At 43.6% G+C, this 23,646-nt stretch overlaps 1 protein-coding gene and 1 pseudogene across 6 annotated transcripts in view; one reads left to right on the top strand and one right to left on the bottom strand.

The window, feature by feature from the left end:
* TLK2 (tousled like kinase 2) overlaps nucleotides 1-23,360 on the bottom strand; it is a 128,213-nt gene extending 104,853 nt beyond the window's left edge. For 3 of the 6 annotated variants that reach the window (XM_047759218.1, XM_047759220.1, XM_047759217.1), the window contains exons 1-2: nucleotides 21,810-22,117; nucleotides 20,241-20,323 (exon numbers count right to left, since the gene is read on the bottom strand). In XM_047759218.1, the coding sequence (XP_047615174.1) occupies nucleotides 20,241-20,323; nucleotides 21,810-21,945 (219 nt within the window). In that variant the 5' untranslated portion in view covers nucleotides 21,946-22,117. The other 3 variants (XM_047759219.1, XM_047759222.1, XM_047759221.1) reach the window with 3 other exon arrangements.
* On the top strand, nucleotides 2,091-2,461 carry LOC125115256 (protein FAM32A-like; annotated as a pseudogene).
* Nucleotides 23,361-23,646: the final 286 nt, after the last annotated feature.

Here is a 23,646-nt window from a genome sequence, read left to right on the forward strand (position 1 = left end):
CATGCCCCTAAAGCACATTATTTCCCAAGGCACATGGCTCATGGTTCACAGTTAAACTAACACTGAAATTTAAATAAGCTGTGACTTCGATTAAAGTGTATTACAACAAACCCCTTTAAAACCAGTGTCTTGACATTATCAGCTGTGAGGAGTATCATAAATTATATCACTAAACAGTTTGTTTTTCCTTCTGAGTGATTTACTTTTGAAAAAAAATAAAAAAGATTCCAACTTAGCACTATAAAATTAATCTCACTTACTTGCATTTCCTGAATGGGAAAGAATGGGATGGCCCGGGGTGTGACCAAGAGAAAAAAGACTGAGAACAGCTGGTACCGACACTTTAAAGTCAGATTGGTGTAGGACTCAATCACTGAACCACTGTATGAAACTACGCAAATCACTTAAGCTCTATGAGCTCTGGTCTTCTCATCTGTGATAAAAAAAAAAAGGAAAAACCACCCACCTTAGGGATATTGCAAGGATTACATAAAATAATATCATATAATTGGAGTTCCCGTCATGGCACAGTGGAAACAAATCTGACTAGGATCCATGAGGACACAGGTTTGATCCCTGGCCTTGCTCAGTGGGTTGAGGATCCAGAGTTGCCATGAGCTGTGGTGAAGGCTGGCAGCTGCAGTTCTGATTGAGCCCTAGCCTGCGAACCTCCATGTGCCATGGGTGCGGCCCTAAAAAGACAATCAATCAATCAAAGTCAGCAACTACTTTTTTAAAAATTAATAATAATAATAATATTATATAATGGGAAGGTGGGTAAAATAGTGCTGGAAATAAATTTGGTGCTCAATGGGAAGATAGGAATGAACCACCCTTAACGTGAAACCAATCAAGTCAATCAGTTTTAATCACCCTATAAAATGTCAGGAATACACTTTGAACCATTCATCTAAGTCAAAAATGCTAAATTAAGGCTGGGAACTCAGTACTCTAAATTTATTTCTTCCTTCAGTCTCCACTAGATTATAAACTCCATGAGGGAAGAGATAATCTTTTATTCACTACTATATACTATATCCCTAGCACAGTATCTATTACATAATAGGTGTGCTCATTAATGAAATGGGAATACAACAATACTTTTTTTTTGGGGGGGGGGGGAAGCAGCACCTGAGGCATAGGGAAGTCCAGGCCAGGGGTTGAACTGGAGTTTCAGCTGTCGACCTACACCACAGCCACAGCATCACCACATCCGAGCCGAGTCTGCGACCTACACCACAGCTCACAGCAACACCAGATCCTTAACCCACTGAGCGAGACCAGGGATTGAACCCTCATCCTCATGGATCCTAATCGGGTTTTGACCTGCTGAGCCACAACAGGAACTCCCAACATAACTTCTATTATAAAGAACTCTAAGGAATATTCTCTATTCTGTTCTTGAGGAATATTTTATATTTATACTACTTAATGCTAGTAAATTGTATTCCCTTTTTTTTTTTTTTCTTTTAGGGGTCTAACCGGAGCTACAGCTGCTGGCCACAGTCACGGCCATGCCAGATCTGAGCCACATCTGCAACCTATTTCACAGCGCACAGCAATGCCAGATCCCCATCCATTGAGTGAGCCCAGGGATCAAACCCCACCCTTATGGATACTAATCAGACTCATTTCCACCACACCACAATGGGAACTCCGAGAGAAGATTTTTGTTTGTTGTTGTTTCTTTGTCTTTTTGCCATTTCTTGGGCTGCTCCCACAGCATATGGAGGTTCCCAGGCTAGGGGTCCAATCGGAGCTGTAGCCGCCAGCCTACACCAGAGCCACAGCAACGCGGAATCCGAGCCGTGTCTGCAACCTACACCACAGCTCACGGCAATGCTGGATCCTTAACCCACTGAGCGAGGCCAGGGATCGAACCCACAACCTCATGGTTCCTAGTCGGATTCGTTAACCACTGAGCCATGACGGGAACTCTGAGAAAATATTTTTTAAATATTCCTTTTATCTTCCCTAAGGGATCGTTAGCTATTATTTCTGTTTTATTACTTTCCTAGTGGTGTGCATATTTAACTTATCATAGCCTCCAAATAATCTGAATATTATCTGAAATCAATACCACAGACCAGATGGAAGCCTAAGAGCAGGTCCAAAGGGGGCCCCTGAGGCTGAAAGGTGTGGCAGAGCTCAGAGTGACCAAGCGGAAGAAAAAAAAAAAAACAAGGACAAAGACAAGGTGAAAGTCCTGGAAGCCATGGGTATGAGTGGAAAGAACGAAGAGGAGAAGCAGTGCGGCCTGGACAAGCAGGCCCTGGCCCAGGCAGCCTTCGAAAAGATGCAGGAGAAATGGCAAATGGAAGGGATTCTGAAGAAAGCATCCAAAACCCACAGGCAGAGAGTAGAGGACTTCAACAGACACCAGGATACTCTCATGGAGCCCTATGACATTCCCCACATCAGCTGGATTAAGGAAACTCCCAGCCCGGGATAGCGAGTGGCATCAAAGGGAAGAAGAAGGCAGAGTGGGGGTTACGTTTGTGCCTTTGGTATTTTCTGGAAATAATATATTATGCACACACTTGCGTTCTCTGCTGAGACAGTTCTTTTCAAAGCAGTGTGCCCTCATTCTGGAACTTAAGTCAGACTGTCCTTTAAAAAACAAAATAAAATAAAATAAATGACAAAAATAACATAGACCAGATATTAGAAATTCATTGTAATCCAAGGTTTGTTATTAATAGCAGAATCCCATTATAGCAAATGTCTCTGTAAAAAGTTCTGTAAGGACAGCCCACAACGAAAATTTTGTTCTAGGAGTTTCCATCATGGCTCAGTGGTAATGAACTCAACTTGTATCCATGAAGACTCTGGTGCAATCCTTGGCCTCACTCAGTGGGTTAAGGATCCAGCATTGCCATGAGCTGTGGTGTAGGTTGCAGATGAGGCTCAGATCCCATGTTGTGGCTGTGGCATAGGCCGGCAGCGACAGCTCCAATTCAGCCCCTAGCTGGGGAACCGCCATATGCCTATGCTTTTTAGGTGCAGCCCTAAAAAGCAAAAACGGAACAAAACAAAAAAAATGGCCTCCCAGGGAATGAAGGGAAAAATATTACATTTAGTCCATTCTCCTACACAATAACTTTCCAAAAAACATCTGTAATAATTACTTACATGCTTATGCTCAAATACTTCTGTAAAAGAGAAATGCCAGACAAAGCAACATGTTCTAATTTGAAACAACTAAATGCCAGACAATGGTTTTTAACCCTATCTTGAATCACAGAACTTTTTAAAGAATGTAATGAAAACTGTGGCCCTTGTCCCCAGAAAAAGACAGAGCCATACATACATACATACAAATTTTTACTTATGATTTTACAGGGTTCCAGAACCCTAGCATTGGAGTTCTGGTCGTGGCGCAGTGGTTAACGAATCCGACTAGGAACCATGAGGTTGCGGGTTCAGTCCCTGGCCTTGCTCAGTGGGTTAAGGATCCGGCATTGCCGTGAGCTGTGTTGTAGGTCAAAGACGTGGCTCGGATCCCTCATTGCACAGGCCCGTGGCTACAACTCCAATTAGACCCCTAGCCTGGGAACCTCCATGTGCCGAGGGAGCAGCCCTAGAAAAGGCAAAAAGACAAAAAAAAAAACAAAAAAAACAAACCTGTACTTAACCATGGGGAAATAAATGTTCTTATTCATTGATGGAGGAATATAATTATATTCCTCTTTTCTGTTAAGATGAATGTGGCTCTAACTACCAAAATGACAAATGCTCACATCCTTTGACCCAGCAATTCCACTTCTATGGATATTATCCAGTAAACCTATGTAAACAAAGGTGAAATAACATTATATATATAAGGCTATTTACTAAGCACTACTTATATCAATAAAATGTTGTCCAAGTTATAATGAAATGACATTATATATAAGGCTATTTACTAAGCACTACTTATATCAATAAAACGTTGTACATTGACAAGAAATTGGTTAAATTATGGTTCAACTATAGAATGGAATATTAAGCAGCCTGGGGGAGGGGGAAAGCAGAAAGAAGTTCTATATGTACCAAAATAAAATAATTTCTAAAATATTTTAGGAGTTCCTGCTGTGGCACAGCGGGTTAAGATCTGATGGTTCTGGAGTTCCCGTCGTGGCGCAGTGGTTCACGAATCCAACTAGGAACCATGAGGTTGCAGTTTCGGTCCCTGCCCTTGCTCAGTGGGTTAACGATCCGGCGTTGCCGTGAGCTGTGGTGTAGGATGCAGACACGGCTCGGATCCTGTGTTGCTGTGGTTCTGGCGTAGGCCGGAGGATACAGCTCCGATTTGACCCCTAACCTGGGAACCTCCATATGCTGCAGGAGCAGCCCAAGAAATGGCAAAAAGACAATAAATAAATAAATAAATAAAATTAAAAAAAAAAAAAAAAGATCTGATGGTTCTGTGGCAGTGAGGGTTTGATCCCCACAGCAGCCCAGTGGGTTAAGGATCCAGCATTATTGCAGCTGTGGCATAGGTCACAGCTGCAGCTCAGATTTGATCCCTGGCTCGGGGAACTTCCATATGCCATGGGTATAGCCCCACCAACCAAAAAAAAAATTTTAAACATGAAAAGCAAAATACACAATAATGTATATAAAATACTTGTCTCTGTATTAAAAAAAAATTTTTTGCCAGAGGAGATGATGTCTGAATTTTATTTAATTTCAACACTCCCACAGGGGCACTGGGAAACAGGCCAGGAAGGGGAGTGAATTTCCCTGGATCCCAGAGCAGACCCAGGCCTGTTTCAGCTGCACATACACACACATACATACTACATATATCATATGTGATATATATGAGATACGCACATACACATAAATAAAACACAAGAAACTGCTAATAGTTGTCTCCAGGGAAGGAAACCAGACGGATAAAAGCATAGAAGAGAGGTTTCATTGTATATTTTTGAAATCTTTTTTTTTTTTGGCTTTTTAGGGCCGCACCCACGGCATATGGAGGTTCGCAGGCTAGGGGTCTAATCAGAGCTGCAGCCGCCAGCCCACACCAGAGCCACAGCAATGCGGGATCCGAGCCGTGTCTACGACCTACACCACAGCTCACAGCAAAGCCGGATCCTTAATCCACTGAGGGAGGCCAGGGATCGAACCCGCCACCTAATGGTTCCTAGTCAGATTTGTTAACCACCGAGCCACGATGGGAGCTCCTATTTTTGAAATCTTTTGAATTTTGTACTACATGAATATAATATCAAATCAAAATTAATTCTTTTTTTCTTTTGGCTGCACCTCCGGCATGTGGAAGTTCCCAGGCCAAGGATTCAACCAGACCCAAGCCACTTCAGTGACAATGCCAGATCCTTAACCTGCTGGGCCACAAGATAACTCCCAAAATCAATTCTTCAAAACAAAACAAAAAAATTCTCTGTGCCTTAGACCCCAAGCAGTTTTGCTAGCCTTCAAAATCAAGCTATTCTTTGCCATCATTTTGTGACTTATTCATAATAATATTTTATCAGAATTTTTCTTAGATTGTTTAGCTACAGGGATCTTTCTGAGAAACAAAGTCTCATCCTTCCCCACACAGTCCAACCTCTGAGCATATTAATTATGCTCTCTCCTTTTAGGCTCAGAATACCTTCACATACATGTGTATTTGCACCCCTTTCTTTTAGACTAATAATACCTTCACACCTCCATGTCCATCTTCAGCTATGTGCCATAGACACCTGAGTCCATGCCTGCCTAATTATAAGTGCCTGAAGAGTATGCAGTGCACCTGGTTGATTTTTTTATTTTTATTTATTTTATTTTCTGTAATACCTACACTGTATACCTGCACTGACTCAATAAAGTTACCTGCACTCAACTGCTGAAAAATTTAGGCACTAAAATTTCAATACAGCTATTACGTCTCTTTCCTTCATCTTATTCAAACAATCACACAAGCACATCAAACAGCTGTTCTTACGAAACTGATGGAATATTTTCGTGCCTTGATTCTAACTAGTCAATTGTTAATACAATGGAAATTGGTCAAGTCAGTTTTGGTTAGGTGCTAGTAGCTTCTGCCAAATGTGAACATTAAATCTGGCTGATAAAGTGAATTAATATAATATGATATATCCTGAACTAGAGGCACCTCCTGAAATCAGCTGGCTCTTCAGATTACATTTTAATTCTAAGATTAATCCTTAGTATTCCTCAGGAGTCAGACAAAACATTAATTAAATTAACACCAATTCTGGCAGCAGTTTATTTGATAAAAGTCACATATTTAATCTTTATAAAAACAAAATTATCAGTCATATGCGTCACATCCATTACAACAGACACTATCACCTTATTATCTTTATGCAGGCAACATTAAGTCTTCATATTTAAAACAAAATTCTAGTACAGCAAATTTGGATAGCCACTTGCTATTATCATTTTAAATTAAGCTATGGGAGTTCCCGTCGTGGCGCAATGGTTAACGAATCCGACTAGGAACCATGAGGTTGCGGGTTCGGTCCCTGCCCTTGCTCAGTGGGTTAAGGATCCGGCGTTGCCGTGAGCTGTGGTGTAGGTTGCAGACACGGCTCGGATCCTGCGTTGCTGTGGCTCTGGCGTGGGCCGGCAGCTACAGCTCCGATTCAACCCCTAGCCTGGGAACCTCCATATGCCGCAGGAGCGGCCCAAGAAATAGCAAAAAAAAAAAAAAAAAAAAAGACCAAAAAATAAATAAATAAATAAATTAAGCTATGATTTGGATTGGCACAACACTGTGAATCAACTACACTTTAATTAAAAAGTAATAAACTGTGTTTTGGTTAAAATAAAAGGCTGACCTATCTAACTCACCAAGTTACATAATGGCTTAGTCCTTCGACTTCTGGACCAATAATGCTATCTGCAAAAATAACTGAAATTTAGAATTCCCGTTGTGGTCTAGCAGGTTAAGAACCCATCCAGTGTCCATGAGGATGTGGATTTGATCCCTGACCTAGCTCAGTAGGTTAAGGATTCAGTGTTGCCACAAGCTTTGGGGTAGGTCACAGATGCAGCTCAGGTCTGACACGGCTGTGGCTATGGCTGTGGCTGTGGCTATGGCTGTGGCTGTGACTGTGGCATAGGCTGGCAGCTGCAGCTCTCATTCAACCTCTTGCTCGGGAACTTCCATATGCTCTGGATGCAGCCTTAAAAAAAAAACCCTGCAATTTGACTGTTATTACTAGTTCTCCCATAGATGCTAACAACTTTGGGGGTTTTTTTGCTGCACTCGCCTGGCCCAAACCTGCACCACAGCAGCGACTCAAGCCACTGCAGTGACAATGCTGAATCCTCAACCTCATGTGCCACAAGAGAACACCAATGCTAACAAAATTTTTAAAACTTCTAAGGCTTTTACTAAACATGAACTAAGAGAAAAAGAATCACCATTTTCTGGCTCTGCTTTGTCAACAATATGGGATGAGAGGAGGTCAAGCTTTAACAAGAGTGAAGTTTAAAATGATCCCATCATTTCTCTTCTGCATACATACCTGAAAGGACTGAAAGCAGGGATATGAACAGATATTTGTACACCCATGTTCATAGCAGCATTATTCAAAGGGTCCAAAACATAAAAGCAACCCAAGTGTTCACTGACAAATACATGGATAAATAAAATGTGGTACATATAATGGAATATTGTTCAGGCTTAAGAAGGAAGGTAATTCTGATACATACTACACTATGGATGAACCTTGAGGATATTATGCTAAATGAAATAAGCCAGTCACAGAGACAAACTGTATGAGTCCACTTATATGAGATTTTTAGAGTAGTCAAATTCATGGAAATAGAAAGTAGAATCGTGGTTGCCAGGGACTGAGGAGAGGAGTAAATGGGGAGTTTTTATTTAATGAGTACAGTTTAATTTTTGCAAGATGAAGTCTTGAGAGGGATGGTGATGATGGCTGCACAACAAAGTGAGTGTGAATACACTGAAAAATGGTTAGAACGGTAAATTTTATTTCCCTCACCTAGTTAGGATTAGGAAATAGATATCATCCTTTTATTAAGAACACTTTTAGAAAAACACTCCACCTCTATTTTCCTTGCTGCTGTGTTCAGGGCATAGTCAAGCAAAGTACTTAACTTGCTCCTTTGGTATCTGCAACCCCAAATCCCAGAAGCCTGTATACACATGATGAAGGAGTTAATAAGGAAAGAACTTTTGCAAGATTTTGTTCTAGCTTTTGTTTCTGAAGGTTTTGCATTTTATTTGGTCTTTTTTTTGGGGGGGGGGGGTTAATGGCTGCACCCGAGGCATGTGGAAGTTCCCAGGCGAGTGGTCAAATTGGAGCTATAGCTGCCATCCAACAGCCACAGCAACACCAGATCCTTTAACCCACTGAGCGAGGCCAGGGATCGAACCTGCATCTTCATGGAAACCTAGTCAGGTTTGTTACCACTGAGCCATGACAGGAACTCTGCGTTTTGCATTTTAATGCCACCATTTATTCTTTGATAGTACTAATACCTAAATGAATTTTTAGTTTTGTTTTCTCCTATCTCAAATACAGCTCCCTCTTTCAGTGCAGATCAAAAATAATTTTTTTAAACTGGAAGTACCCAGAATTGAACTGACTTTCAAGTCATACGATTAGTCTTTTAACTTCTTAGAAGGTACTAGGACCAAAATTAGATTAATCCTATTTCAATATACTTTGCAGTATACGCAGTTTTTCAAAAGGGGGGGTAAGTTAAAAGAGTAAGGTATGAGTATAATGAAACCCCACTCTTAATTCTATATCCTAAATTGCATAAGAAATTACCAATTAAATTTCTAAAATTATCAAAAACAACCAAAATTCTCAGAGCAGTGACTCTGAACATTCCTCAGCACAAGGTGTATCTGTGAGGGGAATGACACTTCTTATACCTGATAACTAATGCAGTATAACTATGGTCTATTGTTAAACAGCAAAGGTAAGAGTCTATAAAACTAGAGAAAACTGTCTGAGAAGCAGGAAGAAAGCAAAGAGCCTGACTTCATCATGATGACCTCAGAAAATAGGCAAAACCAATCAACCAAATGAGAGAGCTTTTTACTCCAGATCCTTCAGACTGCTCTAATCTATAAAGGAGTGTTTCTTTCTTTCTTTCTTTTTTTGTCTTTTTGCTGCTGCTCTTGGGCTACTCCCGCAACATATGGAGGTTCCCAGGCTAGGGGTCAAATTGGAGCTGTGGCGGCCAGCCTACGCCACAGCCACAGCAACGCGGGATCCGAGCCCCATCTGCAACCTACACCACAGCTTATGGCAATGCCGGATCCTTAACCCACTGAGCAAGGCCAGGGATGAAACCTGCAACCTCATGGTTCCTAGTTGGATTCGTTAACCACTGAGCCATGACGGGAGCTCCCAAAGGAGTCTTTCTGGGGCATGACAGGAGCTCCCAAAGGAGTCTTTCTGGGGTAGATAGACAGTAAGAGTCCAAATTACGAAACAAGATCCCCCATTAAAGTCTCTATAAAGACAAAAAAAGCTGACCAGTGAGCAAGCAGGTGCTAGGACAAATGACCCTATAACAGAAACTCTGTGGCCCCACACTAAGCCAAAGGCTACCCTCAAATGAACCAAAAACAACAGAAAGATGGAAAGATTAACCCTTCTGCAGGCCAAAGTCACCTAATACTCCAGGAAAACCTACCACCAAGAGAGACCTAGCAATTTGAGACCTAGATAAGGTAAAAAGGAAGAACTGACCAACCCAAATCATCTCTTGACTCAAGTTTGAAACAAATCATTGATAGGGAGTTCCTGTTGTGGTGCAGTGGGGTTAAGAACCCAACTAGTAAAAAAAAAAAAAAAAAAAAAAAGAACCCAACTAGTATCCATGAGGATATTTTTTAAAGACATACTTCAGGAGTTCCTATCTTGGCTCAGCAGTTAACAAATCTGACTAGAATCCATGAGGATGCAGGTTCGATCCTTGACCTTGCTCAGTGGTTAAGGATCCAGCGTTGCCGTGAGCTGTGGTGTAGGCCAACAGCTACAGCTCTGATTCAACCCTCTGCCTGGGAACCTCCATATGCCGCAAGTGCGGCCCTAAAAAGGGGAAAAAAAAAAAGTAAGTATTTCAATTTAATCTTTATTTAACTAAATGAAAACAGAAAATAAGAAATAACATAAATGGGGAGTTCCCTGGTGGCTCAACAGGTTAAGGACCTAGCACTGTCACAGCTGTGGCTTGGGTCACTGCTATGGTGCAGATTTGATCCCTGACCCTGGGGAATTTCTGCATGCCATGAGCACAGGCAAAAAAAGAAAGAAAGAAAAAGAAATAACATAAATGACTAACAGCCAAGTTTAATGACAGTGCCAATACAGACCACATACAGGAAGGAAGGAAGCAGAAGAGAAGTGGAGAAATCTGGATATGGATTCCTGACCCACTATGGCACAAGAGTTCATACACACTTTATAAGTTTTAAATAATTTTATATTACTGACTATGAACAAGAGAAGCCATTACTGCTCCAAAATCCATGAGAAGACAAAATTCAGAAAGGTAAGATCAGCATTCAAAAAATACTATTTCTATTTGAGGGCATTTGCTCATTTTATTCTAAAGAAAAAACTTTGAAATTGAGCTCTCTGTACTTTAGGAGGCCTGGGTGTGTGAAGAGAGAAGAAAATAAAAGCCCAATGAGGGGACTTTAGGGAATCCACCTGTACTTTAAATAAAGAGCACAGGGCCACACTATCAGTAAGAACCACCTAGAAATAAATCATTCCTCATGAAAACTCAATGGATAGAATTATGCAGATGAGAAAATCTAAAGAGAAAATAAAGACATGCAAGAAGAGGAGTTCCTGTAGTGGCTCAGTGGTTAATGAATCCAACTAGGAACCATGAGGTTTCGGGTTCGATGGTTGGCCTCGCTCAGTGGGTTAAGGATCCAGCATTGCCATGAGCTGTGGTGTAGGTTGAAGACGTGGCTCATATCTGGCATTGCTGTGGCTGTGGTGTAGGCCAGCAGCTACAGCTCCGATTAGACCCCTAGCCTGGGAACCTCCATATGCCACAGGTGCAGCCCTAAAAAAATATAGTGAACCCTAATGTAAACTATGCACTTTGGGTGATAATGTGTTAACGTAGGTTCGTTACTGTAACAAATATACCACTCTGGTGCAGTCTGTTGATAACAGGGGAAGCTAAATATATGCATGGGCAGGAGGTATATGGGAAATCTCTGTACCTTCCACTCAATTTTTCTGTGGGGCTGAAACTGCTCTAAAAACTAAAATCAATTTTTTTAAGTGTATGCTTAGGTTCCCTCAAAATATTCAGATATAAATAAAGATCAGGAAAATAATAAAGAAAAAAAATAATCCAATCTATGTGTATCTCTCATTCTCACATACATACAGCACAGAACATCAGAGACAGAAAAAAAATCTCAAAAGTGGGCAAAGAAAAGATACTTTCAACAGAATGGCAATAAGAATAAAAATAAAAAGGGCATAATGGAAGTGGAGAACAGTAAACAATGTATGGAAAAAAAATAATAACCAACCTAGAATTTTAAACCTAGCAAAAAAAAAAAACACCTTTAAAGAATAAAACCAGGGAGGCGTTCCCATTGTGGCACAGCAGAAATGAATCCACCTAGTATCCGTGAGGATATAGGATCGATCCCTGACCTCGCTCAGTGGGTTAAGGATCCAACATTGCTGTGAGCTGTGGCCTAGGCCAGCAGCTGCAGCTCCAATTATACCCTAGCCTGGGAACTTCCATATTCTATGGAATATATGGAATATATGGAATATTCTATGGAATATAGTATGGGCCTTAAAAGACAAAAAATAAAAAGAATAAAACCAGGAGTTCCCTGGTGGTGCAATGGGTTAAGGATCTGGTGTTGTCACTGCTGTGGCGAGGGTTGCTACTGTGTTGAGGGTTTGATCCCTGTCCGTGGAACAAAAAGAGTAAAACCAAAACTAGACAGTAACTGGTAGACCCATTCTAGGGAAATTCCAAAGACTGTATTTCAGGCAAAATAAAAAGTATTCCAGATAAGTCACAGATGTGAAAAGGAATGAAGAACAAATAAAGAGGTAAACATGTAGATTAGGCTAAATAAACATAACTGTATAAAACAGATTCAATAATGATCTGGGCACTCTTAAAAATAAAAATATATATTCATATGGTGAATACATGACTTTTTTGATTTATCAAAACCCACAGAACTGTATAACACAGAGTAAATTTTCTTTCTTTTTTTTTTTTTTTTTGTCTTTTTAGGACCGCACCCACGGCATGTAGAGGCTCCCAGGCTAGGGGGTCAAATTGGAGCTGTAGCCGCCGGCCTACACCACAGCAACGTGGGAACCAGCTGCGTCTGTGACCTACACCACAGCTCATGGCAATGCGGGATCCTTAACCCACTGAGCAAGGGCAGGGATCGAACCCGCAACCTCATGGTTCCTAGTCGGATTTGTTAACCACTAAGCCACGATGGGAACTCTTTTTTTTTTTTTTTTTTTCCGCTTTTTACGGTCATACCCGCAGCATATAGAGGTTCCCAGGATAGGAGTCAAATCAGAGCTACAGCTGTCAGCCTACACCACAGCCACAGTAATGCATGATTCAAGCCGTGCCTGTGACCTACACCATAGCTCACGGAGCACTGGATCCTTAACCCACTGAGAGGCCAGAAGTCAAACCTGCAACCTCATGGTTCCTAGTTTCTGCTGTGCCACAACTGGAAGGCCAAGAGTAAATGTTAAACTATGGACTTTGTTAATAATAATGTATCATTATTGGTTCATCAATTGTTACAAATCTACCACACAAAATAGAAGATGTTAATAACAGGGGAAAACCTGAGGGATGGGACAGGAGTATATGAGGACTCTCTGTACTAACTGCTAAATTTTCTGTAAATCTAAAAAATAAATTCTACTAACAAAATATATACATATGTACACATATACAAGTAAATACAAATATAACTCGACAACAACAAAAAAAACCCAACAACACAACTGAAAAATAGCCAGGAGACCTGAATAGACATTTCTCCAAAGAACATATGCAGATGGCCAACAAATGAAAAAAAGGCTCGCTATACAACTATAAATGTAATAAAATTCATTGGGTGATAAAAAAAGAAAAAAATGCTCAATATCACTAATTATTAGAGAAATGCAAATCAAAACTATGAGGTATCACTTCACACCAAAACATGGAAACAACCTAAATGTCCACTGCCAGAATGGCCATCATTAACAAGTCAACAAATAACAAATGCTAGAGAGGGTGAGGAGAAAATGAACCCTCCTACACTGCTGTTGGGAATGTAAGTTGGTACAACCACTATGGAAAACAGTATGGAGGTACCTCAGAAAACTAAATATAGAACTACCAGCAATCCCACTCTTGAGCATATATCTGGACAAAACTTTCCTTGAAAAAGATACATGCACCCACATGTTCATGGCAGCACTATTCACAATAGCCAAGACATGGAAACAACCTAAATGTCCACTGCCAGATGAATGGATTAAGAAGATGTGGTGATGAGTTCCCGTCGTGGCTCAGTGGTTAGTGAATCCGACTAGGAACCATGAGGTTGTGGGTTCCATCCCTGGCCTTGCTCATCGGGTTGACGATCCGGCGTTGCCATGAGCTGTGGTGTAGGTCGCAGACGAGGCTCGGATCCTGCGTTGCTGTGGCTCTGGTGTAGGCCGGTGGCTACAGCTCCGATTAGACCCCTAGCCTGGAAATCTCCATATGCCATGGGAGCAGCCCTAGAAAAGAGCAAAAAGACAAACAAACAAACAAGTTGTGCATATATATACACACACACAATGGAATGCTACTCAGCCATAAAAAAAGAACAAATTAATGCCATTTACAGCAACGTGGATGGAACCAGAGACTCTCATACTAAGTGGAGTAAGTCAGAAAGAGAAAGACATACCATATGATATCACTTATAGTTGGAATCTAATATATGGCACAAATGAACCTTTCCACAGAAGAGAACTCATGGACTTGGAGAACAGACTTTTGGTTGCCAAGGGGGGTGGGGAGGGAGTGGGGTGGACTGGGACTTTGGGGTTAATAGATGTAAACTATTGCATTTGGAATGGATAGGCAATGAGATTCTGCTGTACAGCATTGGGAACTACATCTAGTCACTATTTGACCCCTAGCCTGGGAACCTCCATATGCCGCAGGTGTAGCCCTAAAAAGACAAAAGACAAGAACAAAACCAAAAACATGACAAAAATAAAATGATCATTTATCAGGAGTTCCTTTTGTGGCTCAGCAGCAACAAACCTGACTAGTAGCCATGAGGATGAGGGTTTCATCCCTGGCCTCCCTCAGTGAGTTAAGGATCCGGCATTACTGTGAGCTCCAGTGTAAGGGTAGGTCACAGATGTGGCTCGGATCTGGCACTGCTGTGGTGCAGGCCAGCAGCTATGGCTCCCCAATTTGAACCCTAGCCTGGGAGCTTCCATATGCTGCACATGGGACCCTAAAAAGCAAAATAAATAAATTAATGAATTAATAAAAAATAAAAATAAAATGATCATGTATCAGACTCACAAATTTATAAAAGGTCGGAAAAGAGAAGTTTTTCTTTAAGAAGGTATCAAAAATACATTCGGTACTGCATAAAATTACATTGCCTTGGGAGTTGCCATTGTGGTGAAGTGGAAACAATCCGACTAGTATCCATGAGGATGAGGGTTCGATCCCCGGCCTAAAAGTTCCACATGGCGTGGCCCATGGGCACGGCCAAAAAGCATTACCAACAACAACTACAACAAAAACTCCAATGGCCTTGCTTCAGGCACTATGAAATGAAGGTTCTTATTGTGCCTAAACAGATAAAATCTCACTTTTCATGGTTTCTCATTTTGCTCTTCTTTTCAATCCCATCAACATACTGCATAATCCTTTTTATTCAATACAACCAAAACCAATGACATTAAACAATAAGTGATAGTGGGGAATCTTAAAAAACAACACCTTAGGAGTTCCCATCATGGCTCAGCAGTAACAAATCCAACTAGCATCCTTAAGGATGTAGGTTTGATCTCTGGCCCCACTCAGTGGGCTAAGGACCTCGTGATCCCGTGAGCTGTGGTGTAGGTTGGCAGCTGCAGCTCTGATTCGACCCGTAGACAGGCAACTTCCATACGCCACAGGTGTGGCCCTAAAAAAACAAACAAACAAAAAAAACAACCTTAAATGTTTTCCTTGAACTTAAAACATATAAATGTATATTCTGTTGCCAATCTTTTTTTTTTTTTTGTCTTTTTGCCATTTCTTGGGCCGATCCCGCGGCATATAGAGGTTCCCAGGCTAGGGGTCGAATCAGATCCATAGCCGCTGGCCTACACCAGAGCCACAGCAACAGGGGATCCAAGCTGCGTCTGGAACCTACACCACAGCTCACGGCAACGCCGGATCCTTAACCCACTGAGCAAGGCCAGGGATTGAACCTGCAACCTCATGGTTCCTAATCGGATTCGTTAACCACCGCGCCACGATGGGAACTCCTGTTGCCAATCTTTTGATACAGGCCTTTAGAGTTGCAGATCTACTGACTGTAGTTTCACACTGTCTTAAACCACACCCATAATGTATCATCTACAATTTCCAGTTTCGATTTCTCCAAAAGTGAAGCAAGAGCTTTAAAGGTACTTGCCTAGAATCTAAATGAAGAATTCCTCCAGATTAAAAGAAAATTTTTTTGGCCTCACCCACAGCATGTGGAAGTTCCAGGGCCAGGACTAAACCCACACCACAGCAGTGACCAGAGCCACAACAGTGACAATGCTGAATCCTCAACCCGCTGACCCACAAGGGAACTCCTATGAAAATTTTTTTAGAAATTTATAAATACCTCTTTATTTACTCACTTTATGTTCAATCTTTCCAAGGCAGTTAACTAGAATCAACCATTCTTTCACTTTGCAATGATATGTTGTTGATTTACACTAAATTATTGTAACACAAGTGCAAGTTATCATAAAGTGACCCACGGTAAGCCTATAAATCAACGAGTGGGAGGACTGCAGTGGGCAAGAGTCAGTATACCTCATAAGAGAAGAAATGTTTATCAAGACTTGTAGGAAGTTTCTCTTGTAGCTCAGCACGTTAAGAATCTGACAAGTACCCATGAGGATGCAGGTTTGATCTCACCTCGCTCAGTGGATTAAGGATCTGGCTTTGCTGCGGCTGTGGCATATGGAAGCAGCTGCAGCTCTGATTGGACCCCTAGCCTGGGAATGTCCATATGCCAGAGGTGTGGCCCTAAAAAGACCAAAAAAGACCTGTCCCTGGGAGTTCCCTTGTGGCACAGTAGGTTAAGGATCTGGCACTGTCACTGCAGCAGCTCAGGTCATTGCTGTGGCATGGGTTTAATCCCTGGCCTGAGAACTTCCACATGCTGCAGGCATCCTCCTCCCCCCAAAAAAGACTGGTATCCCTATTTTGAAAGACCAAAGTTCACTTATTGTTTTTACTGTACTTGGCACAGTATCTGACACACAGAAAGTACTATATAAGTACTCGCTACTATATCGGCATTAACATTAGACTAGGCACAAATGCATGCAAAGGTAGAATTCCACTTTACACAGTCTCCAGAATTAAACAGACAAGACTATCTGTATTCAAATTGTCAAAAGGGAGCAGAGTAAGGAATATAAACTGCATTAGTCCTCATTGAAAACATATGAATACAAGGTACAGTCAATTTCACATTACTGGAAGTGAATTATCTAGTAGTGCTTTTCTCTTCTTTCTTTCTTTTTCTTTTGGCAATACCTGCGGCATATGAAGGTTCCCAGGCTAGGGGTCGAATGGGGGCTACAGCTGCCAGCCTACACCACAGCCACAGCAATGTGGGATCTGAGCCACACCTGCAACCTACACCACACCTCAGAGCAATGCCTGTCTAGTATTTTTAAAGAAAGCGATCTCAAAAAAGAAAGACAGGAGTTCCCGTCGTGGCGCAGTGGTTAACGAATCCGACTAGGAACCATGAGGTTGCAGGTTCGGTCCCTGCCCTTGCTCAGTGGGTTAACGATCCGGCGTTGACGTGAGCTGTGGTGTAGGTTGCAGACGCGGCTCAGATCCCGCGTTGCTGTGGCTCTGGCGTAGGCCAGTGGCTGCAGCTCCGATTGGACCCCTAGCCTGGGAACCTCCATATGCCGAGGGAGCGGCCCAAGAAATAACAAAGAAAGACAAAAAAAGACAAAAAAAAAGAAAGACAGCTCATATATTGGGCCAACAAGAAATGAAAAAGTAGTTTCATAACCCAATTAACCCATCACCTCAAACATGCTAAGAGGTTGGAGTTCCCGTTGTGGCTCAGTGCTTAATGACCCCTACTAGTATCCATGAGGACACGGGTTTGATCCCCGCCCTTGCTCAGTGGGTTAAGGATCGGGCATTGCCATGAGCTGTAGTGTAGGTTGCAGACAGGGCTCGGATTCCGAGTTGCTGTGGTTGTGGTGTAGGCCAGCAGCTACAGCTCCAATTCAACCCCTAGTCTGGGAACCTCCATGGATGTGGCCCTAAGAAGACAAAAAAAAAAAAAAAGAAAAAAAAGCTAAGAGGTTGTTTACAGGTCCTCCTAAAAAAGTGGTAGCTAGACTTCTCAGTACTTCAGATTACTTTCCTCTATTACCAATTTACTAATGACAGAAAACATCAGTCTCTTAAACAACATCACATTGTACATCCCAAAGCACAAAATGAATGCTTTTGGTTTGGCAGTTATTATAAATTAAATATTGAAGACAAAATTATATAAAACTAATTATAAATGCAATATTCAAGAAAATGTTAAACTTGTAAAAAAAGATAAATAAAAATAACTTAATTACTATAAATAATAAATGGGTGGCTTGGCCATTTTCTTTTTTTTAGCCTAAGTTTTGTGATGGATATGTAATCTATAGGTGCAAAAAATTTGAGGCAACATGACAAGAGATCCATAATAACCAGGGAGTTCAAAGACTGCGGCTACTTAAAACTCTCTTGTCCACCAGGAAAGAATCCACAGTGGCACTCTCTTCCTTCTATGGACATCAAAAAGTACTGAAAATGTTATGAGACTAGGAGAAACTCAAAAGACAGCCCAACGAGGCTGCATGAGTCCCACTAGATGGCACTAATCACAGGAAAGTCACTCTGCTCTCCCATTGGGAGCAAGGGCTGTAAGCGTTCATGATCTTTGCAAAACTGAAAGCTGTCATCAACACCATGACATCTTCAATTGGAAATTATGACCCATAATGAGGAATTCGAAGCTAGAAGCCGTCTATCCAAAAGCACCTCTTCTCCCTATACCACGGCCTCCTCCCCACTCCTATTTCAAATCAGTGGTCTAAAAGGTACAATGGCTTGCAGGCAAAAGAAGTCCTACAAAATGGAGATTTTCTTTTTCCTCTTCCTAACTCTGCAAGTCACAGGGTATTTACTTGCTTTTTTCCCCAAGTTTCTTTGCTATGGGTAAAAACACTCTCTTGCTATTCCATGAATAATATATTTATTATAATCAGTATATTTAACATGACTGGAAATGTCAAAAATACAATTAATGGTATTAAAGACACTTGGATATAAATGAACTTCTTTCTATATATTTAAAGCAGAACTTCCTATTAGATAAGGTTTGCTGGAACCGTAGTCACATGATTTTAGGTGGGCCTGGGCAGCAAAATTCACAAGGTTACTACTCATGCCCAAGACTTATGCTCTACCCCATGAAAAGTATACTTGGATATGGCTATCATAACCTAAAAGCAGTAAAGAAAAACATCCTAACAACAAAGCCCAATGAGTTCAAACTGCATACAATTTGAATACAAACTTACTTTTACTCAGTTAAGTGACCATTTGAACACAGATTGGATAGATTTGGATAGCAGCCTTTTGCTGAATTCCCAAGTTAAAAGACATAACAAAGGTCATTATTAGGTAACTGACTGAATCATGAATCAGAGATCAATTTAATACTCAAATATACTGCTCATTTACAGTTGAAACTATTTATCAACGAGATCAGAGAATTTACATTTATACATGTTACATCAATAATACATAACAAGGGTCAGGAGTACAGGTGTTCCAAAATGCCACAAGCCAGTCATTTGATTAAAGAGGCCAAAGAAACCAAGAACTACAAAATGTGTACTAAATCCTATGTTCTCATAGCAGTTTTCACAGCTCTAATACAGCTCTTATCACAATACATCTCTTTTTGTCTGTAGTGCTGGCTCTCTCTCCACTGGGGGCTTGGAAGCATGGTACTAAGGTGTCATCCTTAACGCCCTGAACAATGCCTAGTACGAAGCAGGCACTCACAACTAACAAGCTATTTCATTCACCAAAATTATGAGACTCATCAAAGCAGCCAGCTTTTCCAGCTAAATCTTAACGAACACCTTCTCCAAGCTACTGACCAAAAAACGTGCGACAGTAAGTCACCATGAGGTGTAACATTTCTTAAAAAGCACAGGAAGAAATGTTACCTCATGTAGTCAAAGGTCAAAAATTATTGAGTCTCAAGCCCAAATGAGTGAGACTTTAAACAAAACACCATAAATATATTTTACATATTGTATTAAAAGCATAAATATGTTTAACATTTAGTACTAAAACCATCCTACGAGACCAGAGGCGTGAGGGAGCAGGTACACGAGGAAGCCCTAACGCTGCACAACACCTACCCATTAATGGGGTCTTGATCTTGGTCCTGGAACAAAAACAGTGAACAAGAAGGAAAAATAGGAAGAGAGAGGAAGCAGTCTGGGGGTGCAACCAGGAAGGATCTACTGAACTGCAGATTTGGAGAACTGACAGATTTAGCAGAGACAGATTTTTCAAAACTCTACAAATAACTACCTCAAAAATCCAGTGTAATAAAACAACACCAATACCTTTTCATTAAGTTTTTTTCTGCATGTCTAAGGAGTTTTGACAAAATGTGGCATAGAATCTAGATATATCCTGTTAGTATCCTCGGAACAGACCCATGGGAAACCTCTCCCATATGAGAAGGGGAAAAGCATATACTCCCACAGAGATACCTTCAAATGTACTGCTAACGGACTGGAACCACTGGGAGGATTTAAAAGTTCACTGGAACCATGAATCAAGTCTTTTCCCCTTCAATGTATCCGTATGGTCCACCCAAACTGCACGTAAGTTTTTAAATGTGTTTAAAAGAGACTATGATCAGTGTTCATTACCATCGTTTTACTTACCTTACTAACACCAACTCCAGTAAACCTGGCCTCTAATAATTCCTGCCTTCGGGGGTCCAGGCTATGCAATTCTTCCATCATTTCTACTGAAAAAGAAAAAGTAGGCTGTGAGAACATAAAAGTTAAAATATGAGGAACCAATTTTTAGATATAACAAAACTCACTATTTTGTTGTCAGGTTAACCACCAGTAAATATAACATACAAGTGAAAAACTACAATGAGCATATTAAATAATACATTTAAAGTTGTAAAGTGGCTCAAAAGTCCTCTTCTGAGGGTCACTTATTTTATCTAGTTCAGATTTGATTTAAACAGCAAAAAAAAAACCCTCCAGTCCTTCACAGAATGGCTGTAAGAGTTGAGCAAGAACCAGCTTATAAAAGAAAATTTCTTCTATCAATCTTTGAATTTAGGTAAGTACTTTCAGATATTTTTTTCCCAAACACACAGGAACTAATTCTTAACCTAAAAATATGAATCATTAATAATAACTTCAAAATAATACAGCATGAATCAGAAGCTACAAATAACTTCAAATAACGCTTTTATATACCTCCTTCCTCTGAGGAGCCCACAGTTGCTCATGAAAAAGGGAATTAATTATTCCAAATTTAATAGAGATCCCATGGTAAAACCATAACCTGCATTCACTCAGGAAATTAGTGTAGCTTCATAACCATCCCTTTACAAAATGTGCCACTCCCTGGAGCAGTAGGTTTCTCTAGACATCTGCTTTTAGCACTCCTTCCAAGCAGGGAGGGGCAGAAGGACACCATTTTTAAACTCCTTCCATGACCAATTAATGCACAGGCTAACTCTCAGCAAATACCTCCATCGTTTGCAAGAGATCAACTCCTGCGGAACCCATTGGAAACCTTTCTAATGTTAAAAGTGGAAAAGGAGCATATACCATTACATAGAACCCCTCCGAACATATCATTAGCTACTGGAATGACTGGCATGATAGAAAAGTTCCCTGAAAACATGAATTCAACATTCTCCTCTGCAATCTAACAACTCCACAATTTCCAGTAACAACCCCTACAAAGTCCTCCAGTTTCATTTCCCTTCCTGGATTGAGAGCCTGGGGCAAAGGGGAATGAAAAGGGTAGCAAATTAAAGTTTCACCCACACAAACAAGTGCAGATTAGAGAGAGAATAAGGAAATTTTCGGAAGCGTAAAAAGGCATCTTTAAAAAGAAAAACAAAAAGAAAAAGGAAAGAAAAAAAGGAGATTCAAAGTGTTTCCCCTAAGTGGCCTTCCGAGTCTCGCCCTGCCCTAATCGAGGCCGGAATGGCAGAGGTTGAAGCCTCCCTCAAGCCCCAGGGTCTCTCGGCACATTTCCTAAACCTCCATCCCCAGGCCTGGCCCGGAAAATGACGCCCCAGCGGTAATTCCATTTAATGTCAACTCATGTTAAGGAAAGATCCACACTGTCTCATTCCAGCGGGGCCTTGGACTGGAATCCTCCCTGCAGCCCACAGCCGAGAAGCAGGGCCGATGGGGCCTGGTCCCGGCGCCCCTCGCCTCCCGCCGGCTCCAAACTTTCCCCAACTCCAGGCCCACCTGTCACGGAGGGAGGGCGGGCCAGCTCTCGGGGGCGCCCGGGAGGCTGCCGGGGCCTCCAGCTGCCGGGGCGCCCCCCTCTTCCCGCCGGCCGCCGGCCCCACTCCCAGGCCGGGGCCGCTTGGGCCTCCCCCATCTTCGGCCCGGCCCCTCGGCGACCCGCAGCCCTCGGGAAGCCCCTCCCGCCTCCGCGCCGAGAAGCTGCGGCCCGGCACCGGCCCTCGGGTGGGCCTGGGCCGCAACCTCCTCTGCCGAGGGGGTCGCCCGGACGGTTAATGCCTCAGGCCCGGCGCCCTCCCCCGCCCGGGGCTCAGCCTCTCACCTGCCGCCGCCGCCGCCGCCGCTCCACGCTCCTCCCGGGAGGGGCCCCGACCCGACCCGGCTGCGGACCGCTCTGCACTCCCCCTGGGCAGGCCCGGGGCGGAGCCGGGGCCTCTCCTGAGCGCCGCAACCCCCCGCCCGGGCAGCCGCCGCCGGCGCCGGGCTCCACGAGAGGGCGGGCGGGGGAGGGGGGCCTCGGAGGCCGCAGATCCCCGGGCTCGCGTACAGAGCCAGGCGCCCGACGCGGGCCCGGGCCCGGGAGGCCGCGGGGGGCGCGGGACCGGCCTCCTGGCGCCGGACAAAGGCCAAGGGAGGCGCAGAAGAGCCCAGGTCCGGTCGGGAGGTGGGGGCCCGCTCGACTAGGGGCCACTCGGGTGCGGCGTGGAGGGCGGGGGGGTCGGAACCGCTGGTGCCCAAGACCCGCCTCCGGCCCCTTAATCCGGATCGGTTCGGTCCGGATTAGTAGTGATCGGTGTAAACACACTAGTGAAACCGCGTGTTTCCTCGCGAGATTTGCACGGCTGGGAGGCGGGGGGGGTCCTGGGGGGGGGTGGGGGAAGCGCCGACAGTGGGGGAGGAGGGGGAGGGGAAGAGGAAGGTGTGGGGGGGGGTCCCCGCTGCCCCGGCGCCCCGCCTCCTCCAATCAGCGGCCGGGTTGGCGGGCAGGGGTTAACCAGGGGACCCCGCGCCGGCAGAGGAGGCCGCTGCCTCGCCGGGCGGCTGAGGGCGGGCAGGCAAGCTCTCCAGCCAGAGTGGCTGCGACGCGAGGGGAGTCGGACCGGCCCGGGCCGGAGTCCCAGAACCCCCGCCGCCGTTTTCGTAAGACCGGCCCCCGCCCCGCGGAACTGGCCCCAGTCGAGGCGGGTGGGCCGGCACCCTGGGTCGCGGACCGGCGTGGGAGGGCCCTCGCCGCCTGAGCTGATTGCTTCCCCGACCCGCCTCCCAGAGCCCGGCGTCCGCCTAATCCCTGGTCTCCACGAGTTTGGGTGAGAAGCGGGGTTGCTCTGCCCAGGATGGATTTTAGAGGAAGAAAGCCCATGAGCCAGCAAACCCCGCCCGAACTTCCCCGGAGACGCCCAGTTAGTGAGTTGGCTGTGCCCACCGGTGTTGCCTAGCTCCCACGCCCCGCCGCTCTCCAACCCCACGGTCCTGCTCCCCAAACCCACATATGCCGCCATCGACAGCGGACAGCGTTTCCCCTCCACGTACCTGGTTGGCTGGACGTCTCCAGGGACTAGAGGTGCCCTGGGATCAAGGCTGAGCCCCCACCCCCACCAGGATGCGGCCCTGCGGAAGGGGGGGCGCTGCCCCAAAGGGACTCTCTCCGTGCGCCCTGGGGGAGGTTCCATTTCAACCTCTGATTAAAAACAAGGCCCTCCTGGGTACTTAGGGGCTCTAAGGGGAAGTGCTAGGTTGGAGAAAACAGGCCTGCCCCTCACAGTGTCTTCTGAGGAATGGGCAGTGTGAAAGGGCGCAGGAGCTGCGGCAGCCAGAAGGCTTTCTGCACTGGAAAAGG

Source organism: Phacochoerus africanus, chromosome 14 (genome assembly GCF_016906955.1).
Source record: "Phacochoerus africanus isolate WHEZ1 chromosome 14, ROS_Pafr_v1, whole genome shotgun sequence".
NCBI lineage: Eukaryota > Metazoa > Chordata > Mammalia > Artiodactyla > Suidae > Phacochoerus > Phacochoerus africanus.